The 21,157-nt window shown below is 36.2% G+C and overlaps 1 protein-coding gene across 1 annotated transcript in view; it reads left to right on the top strand.

Annotated features, from left to right (window-relative positions):
• NAA25 (N-alpha-acetyltransferase 25, NatB auxiliary subunit) overlaps nt 1-21,157 on the top strand; it is a 71,224-nt gene that overhangs the window by 29,357 nt on the left and 20,710 nt on the right. Inside the window, exons 11-17 of the mRNA XM_065889837.1 lie at nt 991-1,103; nt 7,873-8,080; nt 8,904-8,993; nt 12,792-12,972; nt 13,662-13,761; nt 18,720-18,871; nt 19,407-19,532. Coding sequence (XP_065745909.1) covers nt 991-1,103; nt 7,873-8,080; nt 8,904-8,993; nt 12,792-12,972; nt 13,662-13,761; nt 18,720-18,871; nt 19,407-19,532 — 970 coding nt within the window. The remainder of the gene's footprint in view (nt 1-990; nt 1,104-7,872; nt 8,081-8,903; nt 8,994-12,791; nt 12,973-13,661; nt 13,762-18,719; nt 18,872-19,406; nt 19,533-21,157) is intronic.

Here is a 21,157-nt window from a genome sequence, read left to right as displayed (position 1 = left end):
ACCGTGCTTCCACTGCAGGGGACCTGGGTTCGATCCTTGGTCGGGGAACTAGGATCCCACAAGCCGCCTGATGTGGCCAAAAATAAAAAAGAGTTGCTTTCTTTCCAAAGCTGGATATAAAACTACTTGGATCTGTTTTCACACTTCCTATATTCATCCCTTGTCTTTCTCTTCTCTCTCACCAGCCTGAATCTTACAAATTGGTGAATCTTACAAATTTGTCTCCACACACAAAAAAATTTTTTTCTTTTTGTTTTTTTACCAGACCAGTGAGTGATTCTTAGTCTCTTTTGGATCACAGAGGCATGTGAGAATCTGATTAAAGCCATGAAATCTCTGTTCCCAGAAATGTGTGAGCAGGAACCCAGACCTAAAATCTTACAGAGACCTTGTTAAAAATCTCTCCTTCCTAAATCTAGTCCAATTTGAGAGTATTTTACTTTTATTATTTTTATTTTTAATTTGAGGAAAAATAAAATGAATTGGTAGCTTTCTGCATATCCAGGTTTAAATTTTCCATAGTGAGTGACTTTGGAGTTATTGGCCCTTGGCTCTCCCATTTATTTTCTCTTCTGTTGGTGTGCCTGTTAACAAACACTACCTTTCATTTAGTTAACATATATTTAATATTTGTTAAGTAGTTCAGGAACTGTTGTGGAGAAAAGCATGTTTGTTTAATGTTTGCATATAAACTTGTCTTTAAACTTTAATGAAAACTTTTAAACTATTTAAACTTTAATTGAATGAAAAACTTCACATTTCCTCAGTGTAATAACAGGTAAACTGAGTTCGCAAGATTCAACTCCTTTTTAGTATTTATTTTTAAACTGGCAAGCTATCTTCCGGCCCTCATTGTCATCCTCATTCTCATTCAAGCAAAATTTTCATTTAATTGAAATAAATGTTTTTCAAGTCAGACTTCTCACTTAAATTAGAGATTGCTTCAGTCCATGAATAATTTAGTGATATTTCCCCCCCCCTCTCTCTTAGGTGATCCAGAAGAATTAATGTTCCAGTATTTTAAAAAGTTTGGGGATAAACCTTGTTGTTTCACAGACCTCAAGGTGTTTGTTGACCTCTTGCCTGCTACACAGTGTACAAAAGTAAGCAGAGTTCTGTTGGGTACCTGTATTTATTGCAACTAGGTTAAGTGTTTGGGTTTCCTTTCTAAAATGGGTGAAAGTGGTGAACATGAGATATCAAGATATTGTGCTATCAAGCCAAGTAGTCTAGGTGCTATCAGATTAAAGGCATGATTTCTTGTAAAGTTGAGCCGCAATGAGAATAAGCCCCTGGTAGATAATTCTTCTGTTGTGTGTGTGTGTGTGTGTGTGTGTGTGTGTGTGTGTATGTGTATGTATGTATGTATGTATGTGTATATATATATATATTTTTTGAGATAATTGTAGATATACATGCAGTTGTAAGAGAAATAATACAGAGAGATCTGTATACCCTTCACCCACTTTGTCCCAATGGTAAGATCTAGCATAATTAGAGTATAATGTCATAATTAGGAAGCTGACATTGATAAAATCCACTGACCTTATTCAGATTTCATCAATTTTACATGCATTCATTTGTGTGTATACGTGTGGTGTGTTTGTGTGTGTATATTTAGTGCCGTATATAGTGTATGGATTCATGTGACCACCACCTAGACAAGATGCATAGTAGTTTCACCACCAGGGTCCCTCCATGTGCTCCCTACATTTTTTTACCTACAGCCACCTCCCTGTATCTCCTCCTTTCCCCATCCCTCTCCCTCAGCAACTACTGATATTTTCTATTCCTATAATTTTGTCATTTTAAGAATGTTATATAATGGAATCATATTATTTATAACCTTTAGAGATTGACTTTCTTTACTCAGCGTAATTCCCTGGAGATTCATCATGTTGTTACATGTACCATGTCCATTCCTTTTTATTGCTGAATAATATTCCATGGTATGGATGTACCATGATTCCTTTAACGTGTTGAAGAACATGTGGGTATGTCCAGTTTTTGGCTATTACAAATACAGATGCTGTGAACATTTGTATACAGGTTTTTGTTATGGGAACCTAAGTCTTCATTTCTCTGAGAAAAATGCCCAGTAGTTCAGTTGTGGGGTCTTATGGTAGCTGCACATTTAGTTTTTTAAAGAAATGGCCAGACTTTTCCACAGTGACTCGATATCTTTTAAATTTCCTTTAGCAATGTATGAGTCATCTGGTTTCTCTGCATCCTCATCAACATTAGGTGTTGTCACTATTTTTTATTTTAGCCATTCTAGTAAGTGTGTAGTGATGTTTCATTATGGTTTTAATGTACATTTCCCTAATGGTTAATGCTTTTGAACATTTTTTCCTGTGCTAATTTGCCATCTGTATTTTCTCCTCAGTGAAGTGTCTTTTGCTCATTTTCTAGTTGATTTGTTTTTTTACTGTTGAGTTTTGAGAGTTCTTTAGATATTCTAGATACAAGTCCTTTGTCAGATATGTGGTTTCAAATATTTTCTCCCAGTCTGTAGCTTGTCTTTTCATCCTCTTAACAAGATCATTTGCAGAGCAAAGTTTTTTTTTTTTTGTTTGTTTGTTTTTTGCCATGCCATGCAACTTGCGGTATCTTAGTTCCTCGTCCAGGGATCTAACCCAGGCCCCGGCAGTGAAAGCACTGAGTCCTAACCACTGGACCGCCAGGGAATTCTCAGAGCAAAGTTTTAAAGTTTGATGAAGTCCAGTGGACTTTCCTTTTAATATCTTGTCTCTGATTTGCTCAAAACTGTAGCAGTTAATTGCTGATTATGTCAAATCATGATTCATTCTTGCTGAAGCAGTCTGAGACTCTTAAATCTAAGGGATTAAAAAAAAATAAACTTGAAGACCTAAATAGACATTTCTCCAAAGAAGACATACAGATGACCAGCAGGCACATGAAAAGATGTGCAACATCACTAATAATTAGAGAAATGCAAATCAGAACTACAATGAGGTATCACCTCATACCAGTCAGAATGGCCTTCATCAAAAAGTCTGCAAATAATAAATGCTGGAGAGGGTGTGGAGAGAACCCTCCTACACTGTTGGTAGGAATGTAAATTGGTACAGCCACTATGGAAAACAGTAGGAAGTTCCTTAAATAATTGAAAATAGAACTACCATATGATCCAGCAATCCCACTTCTGGGCATATATCCAGAAAAGATGAAAACTCTAATTCGAAAAGATACACACACCTCAGTGTTCATAGCAGCACTGTTTACAGTAGTGAAGACATGGAAGCAACCTAAGTGTTCATCAACATATGAGTGTATAAAGAAGATGTGGTATATATATACACAGTGAAATATTACTCAGCCATAAAAAATAATGAAATATTGCCATTTGCAGCACCATGGTTGGACCTAGAGATTATCATACTAAATGAAGTAAGTCAGACAGAGAAAGACAAATATATGATATCACTTATATGTGGAATCTAAAAAATAATACAAATGAACTTATTTACAAAATAGAAACAGACTCACAGATGTAGAAAACAAACTTATGGTTGCCAAAGGGGAAGGGATAAATTAGGAGTATGGGATTAACAGATACAGACTACTATAGCAAAATATATAAAAAGAATTTACTGTATAGCACAGGGAACTATATTCAATATCTTGTAATAACCTATAATGGAAAAGAATCTGAAAAAAATACATAGCTAAATCACTTTTCTGTATACCTGCAACTAATACAATATTGTAACTCAACTATACTTCAATAAAATTAAAGAAAAAAAACCCTTTAATTTTGGAATAACTTTACATTTACAGGAAAGTTGTAAAGATAGTAAAGAAGGTTATACTCTACCCTTCGCCCAGCTTTCCCCAACATTAACATCTTAAATTACAGTGGTATATTTGTCAAAACTAAGAAACTAACTTTGGTACATTACTGTTAACTGGCCTCTAGACTTTATTTATATTTCTGTAGCTCTTCCATTAATGTCCTTTTTCTTTTCTGGGATCTAAGCCTGGGTACCATATTGTAGTTAATTGTCATCTATTGGGAGTTTTTGATGTGATAGAATCAATGAAAATCAATTATATGTATATCAACATCATGTAAAGAAATACTGGTATGTATCAAGAGAGTCTGTGACTTTGGTCAGCTTTACTCATAAAAAACTCTAATTAGTGAATGTTGGAAGTCTTGCTATCACAGGGCTACCACAACCTGTTTTTCCAGAAAGACTATCATCCCCATATGGAATGAGTGAAACTCAATGGGAACACAGTGGCAATGACTACAGTATTTGTTTCGTGACCATATCCTTAGCTCACCAGCACTTGATACTTTGGCAGTCTTGAGGTTACACATCTAGGGCAGATGGAGCAGTGCATTCCCAAACTGTTAAGGAGCCAGTGGTCTCTACTGGGTTCTGAAATGACTACCATTGTTCACTTTGGTTTAGAAAAAGTTGTTCTTGGGTTGCTGTGCTTATAGGGCACAGGCTAAACTTTAGAAGTTTTCTAGATAAATTGTAACATATCCAGAAAAGAGGGTTCTGGGTTATAGAAAGACTTGAAAGCCTATGAGAGAGAAATGGTTGAGTGGAAGAGATAGGTTTGGTATGGTGATGACAGAGTACTTTATTTCTCATAATTTGAAAAGCTGTCCTGTAAAAGAGGGAAGAGAACAGGGCCAGCAAGAAGTTGTTGCAGGGAATTAAGAATTTGGCTCAGTGAGAGAAAGATCTTTTTTATAGTCACAATTCTCTAAAAAACACAGTGTGGGAGTTTCATGTTACTGGAGGGATTTAAGCAGAAAATAAAACCACGTGGGAGAGATTCATTCACTAAGTGTTTGTCGCACATATTATGTGCTAAGTGCTAAGGTAAGGAATGATTGATCATGTTTTATAGTGCTTACTGTCTTGTAAGTTAAAGCATCAAATGATGGGAAAGCATTAGAGGAATGCTTATATCATATTTAGCTGAGATTCATATAGGTTTGCTAGCATAAATTTTAGTACCAGAAGCTCTACTTTATTGGCATGTTTGAAAATCTTAGATCACCTCTGTGACTGCATATACTAATAATCTACTGGGAGGAACCCTCTAGAAATAGTGAAATACTAGCAGTGATGAAGTGGTCATTGTTCAGTGAGACAAAGGATTTAAAGCTGTTGCAGTGAGTTTTGTAGTCCTGTGTAAATTTTTAATTGAGAGGGGTAATTTTGCTGCCACAACTTTTTAAATGTAGGATGACTTCAATAGCTAAAAATCCTGCCACTCAGCAGTATGTTTGTCAGAGGATTGCAAACTGTCCAAGTAAGGTTCAGACTGAGAACTGTTGTCCCAATGAATTAGGAGACGCATTCTAAAATGGGACTGGCCCCTAAGAGGAGGCCATTGAGTCCAGTTATCCTGAAGAGGCTCACCCATAGAGACGTTTTTATATTTTGTTTCCTTTGCCTTGGGGTTTTAAGCTAACAATAAAATAATTCCAGTTTTTAAAGAAGCTTTTTGTGTAGCAGTGAAACTGTACAGACTAGAATAGCAAATGAACGTATTGTTTCATGACAAAACCTGTTTGGAAGATTCTTTAGCATTCAATAAAGAAGGCCTTAATAATAAACATAACTAGTATATAAAATGGCTTACAAGAATGGAAGAGCTGGCAATAGAAATTATATAGGTACTTAATCAAAAACATGAAACTAGTGCCACAGTTTCTTTGTTACAAATGTGATTATCTGATCATAATAATTAAAATTCACACAATTGTAGAAAATTGAAGTAAAATCATTACAGATGTGAAACTGCATGTTGAGTAGGATTTTTATTTTAATTTAATTTTTGTTTCCAAAAATTACATGTATAAAATTGAAAAAGTCAAATAGTGCTACAAGGCTTATATTGAAAAACAATTGCAGCTCTTTGCCTTCTCTAGCCCTGATTCTGGCTCTGTACAGGCAAATCACTTTGAACCCTTAACTGCTTCTTCTGTTATTTAACTCCATATTTCTAAATTATAGGCTTATTTAGCTATTTGTTTATTTTTACAGTTATAGTCTTCATCTATTGGTATCTTACTGTGGAAGGCAATAATTTCGTTCATAACATCCCACTTCTCCCCTTACCTACTTTTCCCCCAGTATAGTTTAGTAATTATGCAGTATTTATATTTTAATGACTAAATATTCACAGCTAAGCCACTTTGTATGTGGAGATTACCTTTCTTAACTTTCTTTCTTGGAGTTAATATTTTTTTGTTCAGTTCACCCCAATCAATCTGACAGAACCATAAAAGTTTAAAACTCCTCTTAGTGTATTCTGAAACATGAGGTAATAGATCTGTTCCATTCTCCCCTTGAGTCTACAGTGTCTCTGGTTCAGTATCTCCTGGGGGTAAAGAAAACCCGTGGCTTCTGCTGGGTTTAGGAAGTCAGTCAGTGAGCTTGGGGAGGGGTCTAATTTCTTAGAATTTAGCAAATTCTTCTGTTTCAGTCCCACCAGCACTTTAGCTTTCAGACGTACCTCTTGCCCTTAATTTCTGAGTCTTCCAAGGTTCTGTGGCTGGAAGAGGCTTGCCGCTTATTGGTGGTCTCCCCATTCATACTGTTGGATTCCAGCTTTCTTGGCCCTGTACATTGGTTATTACTTACCACCTGCCCTTCTGCTTTTTATCTTTTGAAATCTTGTTAATGTTTATTATTTGCTGTCATCTCTTCACATGTTCTTGATCCTTTGGGGTTGATTCCTTTTTTGTTCTTTACTGTCATCCTAATAGGATCTTGGAAGGGAGTGAAAATAGCCTGTGTTTAATACATGTGTAAATGGAACTGGGTTTTTTTGCTTTAAAAATAATTTATTAGTTTTGGATCACAAAATATAGGGAAGACACAAGGGTGATGCCTGTGACCCCTTGGCTGCACTTCCTGTCCATAAACACCTTTTAGAACCCCAGACTCGTGCTGCCCAAGCATTTTCTCACATCCTAACAGCTGAAGAGTATAGTATACGACCATGTGGGAAGTTTAAACAGACACCCTGTATGTGATGCAGGGGTCCCTTCTCACTTCTGCCAATATTGCAACTGTATTGGTTGTGGAACTGGTGTTCTTAAAAATTTATACCGAATTTAGAGAATTAAAAACATTTTATTGCAAGATGTTACCATTGGGGTGGAATTTCCTGGCAGTCCAGTGGTTAGGGCTTCATGCTTCCACTGCAGGGGGCATGGGTTCAATACCTGGTCAGGGAACTAAGATCCCGCATGCCGTGCGGTACGGCCACAGGAAAAAGAAAAATGTTACCATTAGGAAAAACTGGGTGAAGGGTACACAGGAACTGTGTTATTTCTTACAATTGCATGCAAATCTATAATTATCTCAAAATTAAAGCTTTAATCAAAAAAACAATTTAAGGCTATTGACAGGACAACCATTCCTTTCAATGTATAATGTTTCCTTTAAGAATTTATTTGTAGTATATCAGTATGATAGGTTTGTTTTGGGGTAATTGTTCTTTTTACAGTCTTCCTAATTAAACTTTTTCATTGCTACGTTACATATTATGTCAATGTATTGTAATTTAGGAAACATTTTCACAGTTCTTTTAATCTTTTAGTGCATATACTACATGGTATTAACATAATACTTTTGGCCAGCAATGAATGAGTGTGCCAGTTTCACTGGAGTTTTACCAGCACTGTGTGCTGTTAGAAGTGTTTTTGTTTTGGCAATTTTGGTAGATAGAAAGTGGTATACTAAAGGGGTTTTAATTTGTATTTTTTCTTGATACCTTTTTCTAGACCATTTCAGTATTTGTTAATTGTGGCCTACTAAAGACTAGTTCTGTTTTGAGACCTGTACTTCTTTTTTTCTTTCAACTTTGCAGTTTATTAATCAGTTACTTGGAGTTGTTCCTTTGTCAACACCAACAGAGGATAAGCTGGCACTGCCTGCTGACATCAGAGCTCTGCAGCAACATTTGTGTGTGGTGCAGCTGACGAGGTTACTTGGCTTGTACCACATGATGGATAAAAATCAGAAATTGAGTGTGGTCAGAGAATTGATGTTAAGGTACCAGCATGGACTAGAATTTGGTGAGCAGCCTTTCAAAATGTGCAGTAGTTCCCTGATCTGCTAAGATTTAGAAGTTAGTTTTTTATCTCTCATAGCATGCTGTTGTAATGCTTTTGGCAAGGAAAATATTTTGTCAAGTGGGAACACTATCCAGGTAATAAAATGCAAACCCTTTCTTAAGCTTGGAGTTTTAAAAATTATAATTGGCTCCCAGATATCCATATTCTTCCTGATCTGGCCAGCCAACTCTTTATCACAGTGGGGCTCAGATGAATTGCAGAGTTTATGATAATTGTCATATTTTCTGCTTATAGGCCTTAATATTCTAAATATATAGACTGTGTAAATGACCAAAAAGAATTGTAAATTGTGAGATAAATATTTAGTTTAGAAGTAGATGATCTTCAGATTGCTTAGATATGTGTGATAAAATATAAATTATCTGACTAGATGATATTAGTATTTCTCTAACTGTATTCTAAAAAATTAGGTGAAGTAATGAGCATAATATTACATTAGTTGTACATGGCTCTTGGATTCTGTTCTTTTCTTCACCTAAAACCTCCTTCCAAATCTTGCTGCTCTCCTTTTGGGACCATTTGGAATACCACCTCTATTCTGGAACCCTTCCTTCTGCTCCAGCTGAGTGTGGTCTCACCTTCTTTTGACTCTTTTGATTCATGGCTTATATTTTTCTTCTGGTATTTACTCCATTCTTATTAGTTTCTTTTCCTCTTTTTCTCTTCTTCCTCCTGTCACTTTCTTGCTTTAAAAAAACTCCTTTGGGGCAGTAATAATTGAACAAATCTTAAAATACAGATATGATTTTTTTTTTCCCTATAGGGAAATCCTGTTTGAAAACCGAATTGCAATTTTCAGACTATTACTGTCTCCTTGCTGTCCATGTGCTTATTGATATATGGAGAGAAACAGGTAAAGAGCAGTGATTTCAGTTTAACTTTACTCTTTGTTTTTGTTGACTATAAATCCTTAGACTAAGTATATAATCCAAGAATTTGATTTATGCTTTTAGGTTTTTCTTCCTTGCCCTTCTCCAGGGTGCTTCTAGAAGAACCAAAGTCTCCAAGTATCCTCCTCTCTGTAATTAGGATAATCTTAAATCAGTGGATATCTGTTCTGTTTTAAAATATTTCTGCATAGTGAGTAAACAACCTATTACAAAGTTACAATAATTAAAATACAGAGAAACTGATTCAGATATAGATGTATGGGTCCATGGAATGAAATAGCCATTTTTGTTCACTTCAGTTTATATAGGAAAATACACTTTTTTTGGAATATAGTTCAGATTAGCCCATTTAAGACAAATATATACTACATGGTAAAGGAAGCATCATGAGTCATTAAGCAAGAGAAGGATGATTCAGCAGAGGGTACTGAGATTGCCTTTTCTTTAGGTCTCACTTTCTGACATTTTCTCTTATTAGCAGTTTTTGAGAAAAAATAACTTTAGCTACTTATTGCATATTATTCATGAGAATAAACTGCAGAAGAAACAGGGCTGGGAGACAGTGCTGTGCAAGACAGACACCACCCTGCCCTCATGGGTCATTTAACCAAGCACTCAATATTGATACTATCTTCCTCATGCTTAAAATCCTTCAGATATGCCCTATTTTCCTGAGGATAAAGATCAGCCTTATTAGGATGGTTTACAATGCTCTCTATAATCTAGTGTCTGTCTACATCTCCAGATTCTTAGTACTTAAGGCCCTGAATCTACTTTTTTTTTTTTTTTTTTTGCTACTATCACTGAACATCATGTTACCTCTCTTTGAAATAACTTTCTTACCTCCTTCATCTCACTTTTACTCAAACAGTGCCTCTGACAAGCCTGTCTTGATTTCACCCCCTTCCTCATTGCAGATTTTATGCCCCTTCTGAACTTTTGTAGGACGTTGTGTATATCCATATGATAGTACTTGTTATACTGTATTGTACCGGGGATGGGGATGAAATCCTTTTCATCAGAGTACTTGGTATCTGGAACCCCACATTCAGGAGGTTGCATAGGGCTGTAAAAGTCATCTTAATGTAAAACCATTAATGAACTGACTACTTAGTAATTTGGCCCCTACTCATACCCTTCCCCACTTATTCCTGGCATCTATTCTTGCTCTTAGTGACTGTGGCTTTGCTAATCTCTTGGTTTTGGAGCAAGATATCTGACCATATAATAGTAATAACAGTTAACAGTTGTGGATCATCAGGCACTTGAAAGTGCTTTATATGAATTAGCTAATTTTAAACCTTGTAACAATACAGTTAAGATCGTTACAGTTTTACAGATGTGGGAAATACAGGGCAGAGAGAAAGCAGTTAGGTGGGTTGTCCAAAATCATACAGTGCAAATACATGGGAAGTTCTAGATATTATATATATATAGATGCAAGTTTTCTTGAAGTCAGTGAAAGTGATGTTGAATGTTCCAGTTGTAGGCTGGAACAATAGTCATTGTTCAAGGTGGATATGACAAAAATTAGAAATGTATAGAAAATTGGTGAGGATGTTGAAAGAGACTGATTTGAATGTGACAGGATTAAGAAGAGCATTTTAAGATTAAATTGATGATGCTCTCAAATATTTTTTGCAAAAAAGCATTTCTTTATGATTGTGCTACAAAAATAAAATGGGGAGTGAAGGATGCCATTTTTTCTCCTCTAGTTTTATTGAGCTATAATTGATACATTACATTGTATTAGTTTAAGGTATACAATATAGTGATACATGGTATTAGTTTAAGGTATACAATATAGTGATATATCGCAAAATGATTACCACAATAAGTTTAGTTAAAGTCCATTACCTCACATAGCTACTTTTTTTTCCCTTGTGATGAGAAATATTAACATCTACTCTCTTAGCGACTTTCAAATACACAGTACAGTGTGGTTAACTGTAGTCACCATGCTGTACATTATATCCCCAGAATTTATTTACCTTATATCTTTTTATTATATCATTTTGTTGTATTATAAAATTTGATTTAAAAAATTTTGTCCCCCAAATCCTCATCAACCCTTGATGCTCTTTGATTTGGCATAGAGTTGTAGTTATATTCTAAATTTTGCAAAATAAAATAAGATGATAAATGTCATCATAATGTTGGGTTTAATAGTTCAGAAGTGTAAATTAAACCTTTTTTTAAAAAATATTTACTTTGAAATTTTGTTTCCATTTAAAAGAGATCTTCAAGAACTTTTTAAAAAAAATTCTGATATTGGTTATCCTTGAATAAGTAGGACTTAAAAAAATTATCTATTATCTATAATTGTCCAACTATCTCTTCTACTCAATTCTGAACCTCTTGAGGCCTGGAACCACCTATGACTCTTATCTTTGGGTGTTATATCTAGTGTTACTGCAGAGTTTAGGTCACTGAGTGTTGAATTAAATAAAATTATGATTGTGAAGACCAGGGAGCAACATGGGAAAACACAAAATCGGGTGTATGCCATGATTACTACTGTGTAAAATTGTGCTGCAAAAATAAAAGAGGGAGTGAAGGATGTCATTTTTTTCTCCTCTCGTTATATTGAGCTATAATTGATACATTACATAGTAATGTTATGTATACATAATTGATAGTTCAAAAGCAGTACATTAATCACAATGGTAGTTTGAGTAGATCATGGGTGGTTTACGTAGTTTGGGTAGGATTATGGATGATATTTATCTAAATCCCCAATTTTTGGTTATGTCTTGTTTCTTTTGGAAAAAAGCATATAGAATATAATTTTAAAAGCTCAGTGCATGGAGCTTTTTTTTGGGGGGGGGAGCTTTTTATTTTAGCTGTTTTTTCTAACTGTAAAAGTAGCTCGTAAAAATTTGGCAAATGGTTTATTTTAATCTCACTTTTCCAACTTCCAAAAGACTAACATTTTTGCATATTTCCTTCTCTCTTTCTCTGTGAATGTTTTAAATACTTGAGATGAACTCTTCATACTAGTTTGAATTCGTTTTACTGATCATTATTGCATAATTATTTTCCCTTGCTGTTAAAAACTCCTTGTTAACGTTAAATGGCTGTATGGTGTTTCCCTGTGTGGGTGTAACTACAGTTTACTTAATCATCCCCCCATTATTAGTACAGTGAATGTTTTTGTATATAAAGCTTTATCTGCATTTCATATTATTTTCTTCAGATAATTTCATAAAAGAGAAATTATTTTTCTTTAAGAATATTGATGCATGTAACGTTTTGAATTTTAGTAGGCCAAAAATGTGTATCATTTTAGTTTGGTTATTAATGAGCAGTTCTTTTTTCAAATATTAGTTGACATCTGTTAGTAGAGTTACATGTGGAAGAAAAATGATGTCAAGAGAAAGCATCTGTCTGGGGTCTTGTAGAGAAAATCCTGTACTGGGAAAGTTGGTGGATTCTACTTCTCCTTCAAAGTCCATCTCTTCTCAGAATCTAGGATCCTGTGAGATTCCAGACTTCTCTTTTAAGACCTGGCAGCTCAAAGTTTGCATCATTTTTGCAGATGCAGGTTTAAGAACTGAGGTAACTATTGAGGGACTGTCTTTTCAGGGAAATTCCCTATTTTGGTTACAGGTGTGTATCTAAAATTTGTTCTCTGCCACCCAACCACATCCTTAGAATACTTAGGGGAGGTGATGGTGTCAGTTAGTTTTTATTTTTTAATTTTGAGAAACCCCCATTTGCTGTCAAGGTCTGTGGATAATGCTGTTATATTTTGGTTCTAGGTGATGAGACCGCTGTGTGGCAGGCCCTGACTTTGCTGGAAGAGGGACTAACTCACAGCCCTTCCAATGCTCAATTCAAATTGCTGCTTGTTCGAATCTACTGTATGCTGGGGGCATTTGAACCGGTGGTGGATCTGTATTCCAGCCTTGATGCTAAGCATATCCAGCATGACACCATTGGGTTGGTAGTATATACTCTGAATAATGAGCAGCCAGCTACAGCAGTGTGGGGTCCTCATATATGGAATTCTTAACATTTTGATTTTAGCAGAAAAGTTGTTCCCAGTATTAAGCTTTGTAGATTAATCACCTGTTATGACCCATTGCAAAGCAGAAAGAGTTTTATCTTTCTCAGCATTTTGTGGTAATTTCAAATGTGTATAATTTAGAAATGGTTAAAAAAAAAGTTTTCCCCAGATACAGGTAACAGTTATATACTTTGAACTCTTTTTCTTAGCACACATTGTTTTCAAGTCTTTACTTCTGCCTTGCAGTTGAGGTTGACACTTGTATGTTGCCCCAGAGATCCTTTGAATTTGTATTTTGACTGTTCTTTGTGATGAATCAAGGGTATTTTCTCTGTGTCCTGTAGAGCTGTTTTAGGAAGACAATATTCTGTTCTCTAACAACTTGTGTTCCATTAATCATCTGAGTGTAAGAAAGCATGGCATAGAGCTTTAGGTCTCCCACAAAACTGAATTAACTTTGCTGTTTTTTAAAATTTGATTCTGTGAAATAGATCATTTCTATGGCCGCATGTTTTAACTTTTCGTATGCTTAGCTGTTTTTCTACCATAGTAATTTGAAGTGTAGTATTTGATACTAGAGGTGGGTAGGTATAATCTTTTTTTTTCTTTCCTTCCGACCTAGTTACCTTTTGACCCGATACGCCGAATCCCTAGGTCAGTATGCTGCTGCATCCCAGTCCTGTAACTTCGCGCTCAGGTTTTTCCACTCCAACCAGAAAGATGTAAGTGAAAAAAAATTTTATTTTTTAATATGGTCTTGGCCTGCTGAAAGAACATGATTCAGAGAGCGTCTTCCCTCGGGTCACAAGTACACATATTAAGGTGCACCACGCTGTACTCACATGTGCCCTTAGTCTATAGCTTACTGGCCAAGGCTGTTAGGTAGAGGTAAGGAGTTTTTGTGGTTGTTCGTAAGGGTATGTTTAATAGAATCCATGAGAAGGTGCATTTAAAACTGGGTATTAGCAGAATATGAAGTGCCTCTTAGGTCTGTGTTTTAATCTCTAAGAGACTTTCTAAGGGTATAAGAAATAGCCCATAAGAGTGTATAGCCTGGGATGCCATATATGATTTTGCAATAGCAGTTCTCGCTTACTTTTATTGCTTTCTGAAGTTGATAACCACCATGTTCTTTATCAACAGAGTATACTTATCTTTTTTTACAATTATAAAATTGACCAATTCAGGACACTTTAAGAAACTTAGGTCAGTAGTATGTTTTTTAAAGTAACAATAAATAAGATAGAGCTTTTATGTGCCATAATGAAAGGATGGGATTTGCACCATATTTTTCACTGCAAGCAGATGTGATCTCCACTTGTCAGTTAAGCAGAAGTTATTGTGGAAAAACTATATGGTCTCTACTCAGTCGAGGTATGTAAAACCACCCAGGAACATATGTGGAGATAAGGTACCTCTCTACAGTGGTCACACTACCTGCTTGCTTCTCACGTGCTTCTAAGACTCATCACCTGGAATTTCGCCATGCCAGGTATCTGCCCATAGTGTTCCATTTTTCATGGTCTGACAGCAGCTAAGAAACTTGGCAAAGAAGCTGGTTTCTGAGGTTCTTCTTGGCAAAGCACTCATGAGGATTTTTTTAAAAACCCTTTTGTAAATATGATTGCTATACCTAATTTATCTTCCATCTAATTCTTTAAGCTTGTGTTAAATAGAAAGCTGGGACAGGGCAAAAGCATTTCTGACCAATAGAATATAGGTTTATTGTTCTTATCTTGCAATGATTATATTCTGACACACTTCAGGTCATGGCCTAGAGGGCTGGTGTAGCACGGGGTTGTGATCTTTGCATCATCAGTTGGCTTTTGAGCTCTATCCCTTTCCACCCATGGCTCCACTTCCCAACAGTGATTGTATCTCTGTTCAAACCTCATTTTGTGCCCTAGCTTCTGATCAGGGAGAGACAGAAGTGGGCATCAGCGTTTAAACATATTGCTCAGAAGCTGCTAGCCTGGCTTCACTGTCAGAAGGGCATCTCTAGGACCTTGGCTCTAAAATCTCTTAGCATAAGTGGGCAGTTGAGTTATAAATCTGTGAGTTTTCACTGTATATTCAAGTATCTGTGCTTGAGAAAAACAAATATCGTATATTAATGCATGTATGTTGAATCTGAAAAAATTGGTATAGACGATCTTGTTTCCAAAGCAGATATAGAGACATAGACATGGATACCAAGGGGGAATGGGGGAGCGTGGGATGAATTGGGAGATTGGGATTGACATATCTACGCTATTGATGCTATATATAAAATAGATAACTAATGACAACCTACTGTATAGCACAGGGAACTTTACTCAGTGCTCCGTGGTGACCTAAGTGGGAAGGAAATCCAAAAGAGAGGGGATATATGTATACATATAGCCGATTCACCTAGCTGTACAGTAGAAACTAACACAACATTGTAAAGCAACTATGCTCCAATAAAAATTAAAAAAAAAAAAAGTATCCATGCTTGCCCTTCTCTGTTTTCAAGAAGTTTCACTAACTGAGGAAAAAAATCAAAAGAAAAGTGTATTTCAAATCTCATTATTCTGGCTCTGATTACTGTGTTTCTAAGGAAGAGGTTAAGTAAACATTTGATATAGTGAAGAATCCTTTTCAAACTTTTGTTTCTCAAATAGCTTGATGTGGATGTGGGGTGTAAATAAGGGATTAATCCAAGCCTGGTGTTTGGTTTTACTCCAATTTTCAGTCATCCAGTATCCTAGAAGAACTATATTGTTCATGAATTGGTCAATAAAGGCACATTATTTTACACTAATAAAAATCAAGCTCTAATTTTTCTTCCCACAAATACTGTGTCTGAAGAAGTGTTTTGAAAACAACACACACACACACACACACACACACACCCAACCGAAAGTATTATAATAGGGAAAGGAGATCCCCAGGAGTGATATGAGAGGGCATGTTGTCCTCAGTGGCTTTTTGTATCTTTGTTTGATATTTTGCTGATGGTTGTGTGTGACAGGAGTGACTAATTCATCTGAATGTATGTGATGCTGAAGCTGATAAAAGTAAAGCATTTTATTAATCTGGGACTAGGACTCTCTGCTTGAAATTTATTTTTATTACTACTAACTAAGAAAACAGCTATTTAATCACATTAAAGTAGATAACTGGGGAGAGAGCATGGAGGGGGCTAGGTCCTGGAGATAAAAGCAAAACACAGTACAGCAAGGAAAACATACCTTAAACCGTAATGCCCAGCCCAAGTTCCAGAATAGGAAAATGGAGACTGTGGTGTGGACTGTTTCCTACAGGAGTTTGAAGCTAAGAAAGATCACGATTGTAGTGTTATACTGTATGTGTTAAACCTTCTGATAGTATTAGAAATACATCTCTGGAAAGCTAAAGCTCTATGCTCTACATCTTTTATTCTTGGTAGTTTTTGGCACCCCCAGATGGTTTTTCCTTGAGTGACTGATGTATTTCAATTACCAACTAGCTCTTTGAAAGAACATCTACTCCTTAAATGGAAATCTGCTTTGTAAGGCTTTGTGCTGTGGGATTGAAAGTTGTATTTGGAAGGTCGATATAGGGGTTTTCTTTTTGGAAAGGTCGTTGTCTGCTGTCATCTTATTTGGAATAGAGTTTTATAATATAAAACTAGAGTTTAGATTTACATATCTCCAAAAGTAACTTCCATGTTCGTACTTAAAAAAAAATTTGCCTTTACAAGTCTGCATTTTAGGTATTCATGAAGATCATTATTCAAGGGTTTGATGTCCATGTATTTCGCTAATTTTTACAGTGACCAGGGTTCATTTCAGGAATCCATATGGGATCTCAATAGCCTCATTGGTGCATAAATGAGTAGAAATGGGTACAGACAACATTCTCTGATATTCAGAAGTCTTTAAAGTACCCATGGCTTCCAGTTTTGCCTGCAGTTCCAATAGGTCGTTGTTTCTTCAAATCATGGTGCTTCCTCAGTCTGTCCTATTGGTAGCTGCCCAGGCCCTTTTCTAGCTCTGCAGTGATACTTTACTGCAGTATTAAAGGAGGACTATCTTAAAAAAAGAAGCCAGAGAACTATAGTTGCCTTCTTAGTTTGTTAAAGGACTGCATTCCTTTTTTGTGGCCCCTTATTTTTCTCTTGCCTTTTTTCTAAAGTGGTATTCCATAGACCACTCAGAAGTTAAAACTTCCTCTACACTTGGTAAGGCTGAGTTCTTTCCTTTAACCATAGTGTATTTTGGAGCTGTAATTAATAAATTTGATTGGAATCACCAAAGTCAAATTTTTATCCTGATTAGTTGCTGGATCATATGTTCCTAACCAGCCGTTTTTTTCAAACTGTAAGGTCCTGTTGCAAGGGCTGTTGGTAAACCTTGCTATGTTTTCCAAACCAAGAGGCCATTGGATAGGCATATGTGTTTAGGGTATCCTGGCCTCTTCTTGACTGAGCGTATCACTGTCCTTTAATCAAGCTAGAAGGTACACTTGAGCTTTTTCAGATAGTCCTTCTTTAAACCTGCAGGATCACAAGTAATCTTTTTAATTTTCTTGTGTCCGTCCGTCTTTAATTTCTCCAGATACTGCAGGCAAACAGCTCGCCGAGGTGTCCCATGGGGGTTTAAAAGCCGCATCGAATGCAGTTGAATTAGCGCCCGTGGCGCAATCCCGCGGCCTGAAATGAACCCTGCGAGGCTGTGTATCAGAGGGTATGTTGTTGACTATTGGCCTATTTTCCTATTGGGCAAATTATTCGGTCATGATGGAGATGGGGGCAGAGCTGACTGAGGCTGTGCAAAAAGACTGTCTTTTCTAGAAAGGATCTTTGGGGGCAGACATCAACTTTGAGTTTAGTACTTAGCCCAAAAGGGTGCCCTTCTGACTTCCGATCCTGATGGCGTAGGCCCACACCCATGAAATGTTCTTCCCTGAGATTTTCTTCTGTTGTGCCAGAATTTCTGTTTAGGATTCTTTATCTTGCCTCTGTTCATGTTTCATCTGTATATATGTATTAATCTAATTAACGCACATGTGGTGTATGTTATGGGATTTTCTAGCATAGTAGTTTGGATGGACAGGTAACCTGGTTTTTGCATTTTCTGTCCTCAGAATGGATGATGACATGAATTTTTATAGGTCTTTTGTTTGGTGTCTTCTATCTTGATGCAATACACATATTCCTATGTTTGTGATATATTATTCAGAAGTAAACAAAACCAAGGAGCAGCCTGTCTTTTTTCTGAAGGACAGTAATTTTTATTTGTGGTGGTGGTGGGATGGTTATATTATTCTGGTATTTTGGGAACCTTTGTATAAAACAAAGTTTATCTTAGATGCAGAAAAACATGGAGTAATATCCCTTCCACAATGGCACTAACCAAAACCTTGATTGATGTAGTATAACAAAACCTTCAGTCCTGTTGAAATGAACATAACTGCTAGGAGAAAGTCTACATGGTGGTAGCAGCAGCTAAATATTATTAGTAGTAATATTAGTGAAGAAGACATTTGACTCCAGTATAGGATAGAAGAAAAATGTCATTTTTAAAAGCTGATATTCTGTTTGGTGACCAAGAACTTTAAAGATTAGATTCAACATCTTGATTTTAGTTTGAGTGTTGTTTTGTTTTGTCTGGCAAGGTATGTCTTTGTTACCTGACATGTGAAATGTTTATACCAAGGTGATGTCTTTCCTTCCCAGACCTCAGAATATATTATTCAAGCTTACAAATATGGTGCATTTGAGAAGATCCCAGAGTTTATCGCTTTTAGGAACAGGCTGAATAATTCTCTTCATTTTGCACAAGTCCGTACTGAACGGATGTTGTTAGACCTTCTACTTGAAGCAAATGTGTAAGTATTGCACAAGAGCTAATAAGGAACTAAGAGATTAGATCAGATGCTGAGAGCCATTAATGGGCCTCATGGGTGTCATTAGCGGGCTTAAGCTAAAGAAAAATGAGAAAAAAAATATGTAGGAGGGAACAGGGAAGAAAGGGGAAGGTGCCTGTCACGGGGAATGATAGGGTACTGCCAGCACCATCCCAGGTTCCATACAGAAACCAGCTAGACCATGGTCATCATCCCTGGCCCATATTATGTTTACAAGCTTCCCCATACCCTGCAAACATGGGATTTCAGGAATTAATGCTGATGAACTTTATTTTGGTTGGGCCTCCAGATGCCTTTCTTTTGCTGTGTAGCAGGCCAGAACCAGTGCTTGGTTCTATTTCACGTTATATGAGCTTTTACTTCCTAATATTAAAGCCTTCCTTTCTTCCTTCACTCTTTCCTTTTCTCTCTTTCTAGTAAAACAAAGTCCTGGCTAACATGTTTTCATGACTATTTTATTATTGAATAATACTGAAATAAATTTTCATTATCACAGATCAACCAGCTTAGCAGAAAGTATAAAGTCAATGAATCTTCGGCCAGAAGAAGATGACATTCCATGGGAAGCCTTGCGAGACAACAGAGACTTAAATGTTTTCTTTAGCTGGGATCCAAAAGACAGGTAACTTGAATTTAACCCCAAGCAATTTATTTTTAAAGAATCAAGATGAATTTAAGAGTTTTATATATTATATTATATATTATGTATATATAATAACATTTTTATTGTAGGGATCAGAAACTATAGTTAAGCCAAAGGAAGAAAAGAAAACCTCACCCCTATGTTGAGATTACTGGTTAATCTAAAAGTTAATTCCTCCTTCACAGCATACATGAAAACGGATTCCAGATGGATTAAAGATTATATATGTTAAAACTTAGAAGAAAATATAAAAAATATTTTTAAATGGTTGGGATAGTCTTTCTCAGCATTACATCAGATCTGGAAACAAAGGATTTGACCTCTAAATATTAGTCTTCTATATAGAAGTAAGTTTGTTAACAAGTTCTAGAGGTATCTGGTAAATTGGTAAATTTCTTCATATATATTAATATCCTTCACATATACAGAGAACTCAATAAATCAATAAGAAGAAGATAAATGAAAAACAAATGGGGCAAAGGGTTTAATAGGAAATTAAAGAAATGTACTTTACAGCAATAAAGATTTGATTTTAATCTATCAGACGAAGATTTAACCTATCCCATAAAAAAAGATTAATCCTTGTTCTCAGCTAGGTTACGGGAAAGTGGTTGTTGTGAGTTTATATGGCAGTAAAACTTTATATAACCTTTCTATAGGGAATTTTAGTTATATGTATCAAGATTGAAAAGGCTGTGTACCATTTAATTCAGGAGAACCACTTCTAGGAAAGTGGAAACTAAGGAATAAGTGCACAAGTATGTAGAGACATGTATAGAAGGTAGTTCTGAATATGCTGTAATTTAGGGGCTGCCAAGACTACATTCAGTGATTTGCCAGGACTCATGGGATTCTACATGCAGTTGGACTCACAACTAAGTTGTTTTATAACAAAAGGATACATGACAGGATCAGCAAAGGGAAAGACATACAGGTGGAGTTCAGAAAACTCCATGCACAGACTTCCAGTGTTCTCTCCCTCCTATGAAGGAATATACTGAGCGTGTGCTCCTTTTTCCAGCAGCAAAAAATGCGGTATTTCTGTGCAATATTTCTACCCAGAGAAGCCCATTAAAGATTTGGTGCCCAAGGTTTTCATCAGCTGGTGATATAGGCACCCTCAGTCTATCTAGCATGTACCAACATTTCAGACTCCCAGAAGGAAAGCACTGTTCACCCTTAACCACATAATTTGTACGAACAATCTAGGCAGGTGAGCCACTCTTGTCATTTAGGGAATGGTTGGCCTGCTAGGTTCCCAGACATCAGGCAAGGGCCAACCTTGCAAGTAGGCCCTTCTGAAGATAATAGCTTCACGGTTGCTATGTTAACCTTTTTTTTTTTTAAAGAATATTTGGTGGGGGGATTATTTATTTATTTATTTGTTTGTTTTATTTTTGACTGTGTTGGGTCTTCGTTGCTGTGTGTGGGCTTTCTCTAGTTGCGGTGAGTGGGGGCTACTCTTTGTTGCAGTGAGTAGGCTTCTCACTGTCGTGGCTTCTCTTGTTGTGGAGCACGGGCTTTAGGCACGCAGGCTTCAGTAGTTGTGGCACGTAGGCTCAGTAGTTGTGGCTCATGGACTCTAGAGCACAGGTTCAGTAGTT

The sequence above is a fragment of the Phocoena phocoena genome, chromosome 13 (genome assembly GCF_963924675.1).
Source record: "Phocoena phocoena chromosome 13, mPhoPho1.1, whole genome shotgun sequence".
Taxonomy (NCBI): domain Eukaryota; kingdom Metazoa; phylum Chordata; class Mammalia; order Artiodactyla; family Phocoenidae; genus Phocoena; species Phocoena phocoena.
This window is presented reverse-complemented; position numbering and strand designations above follow the sequence as displayed.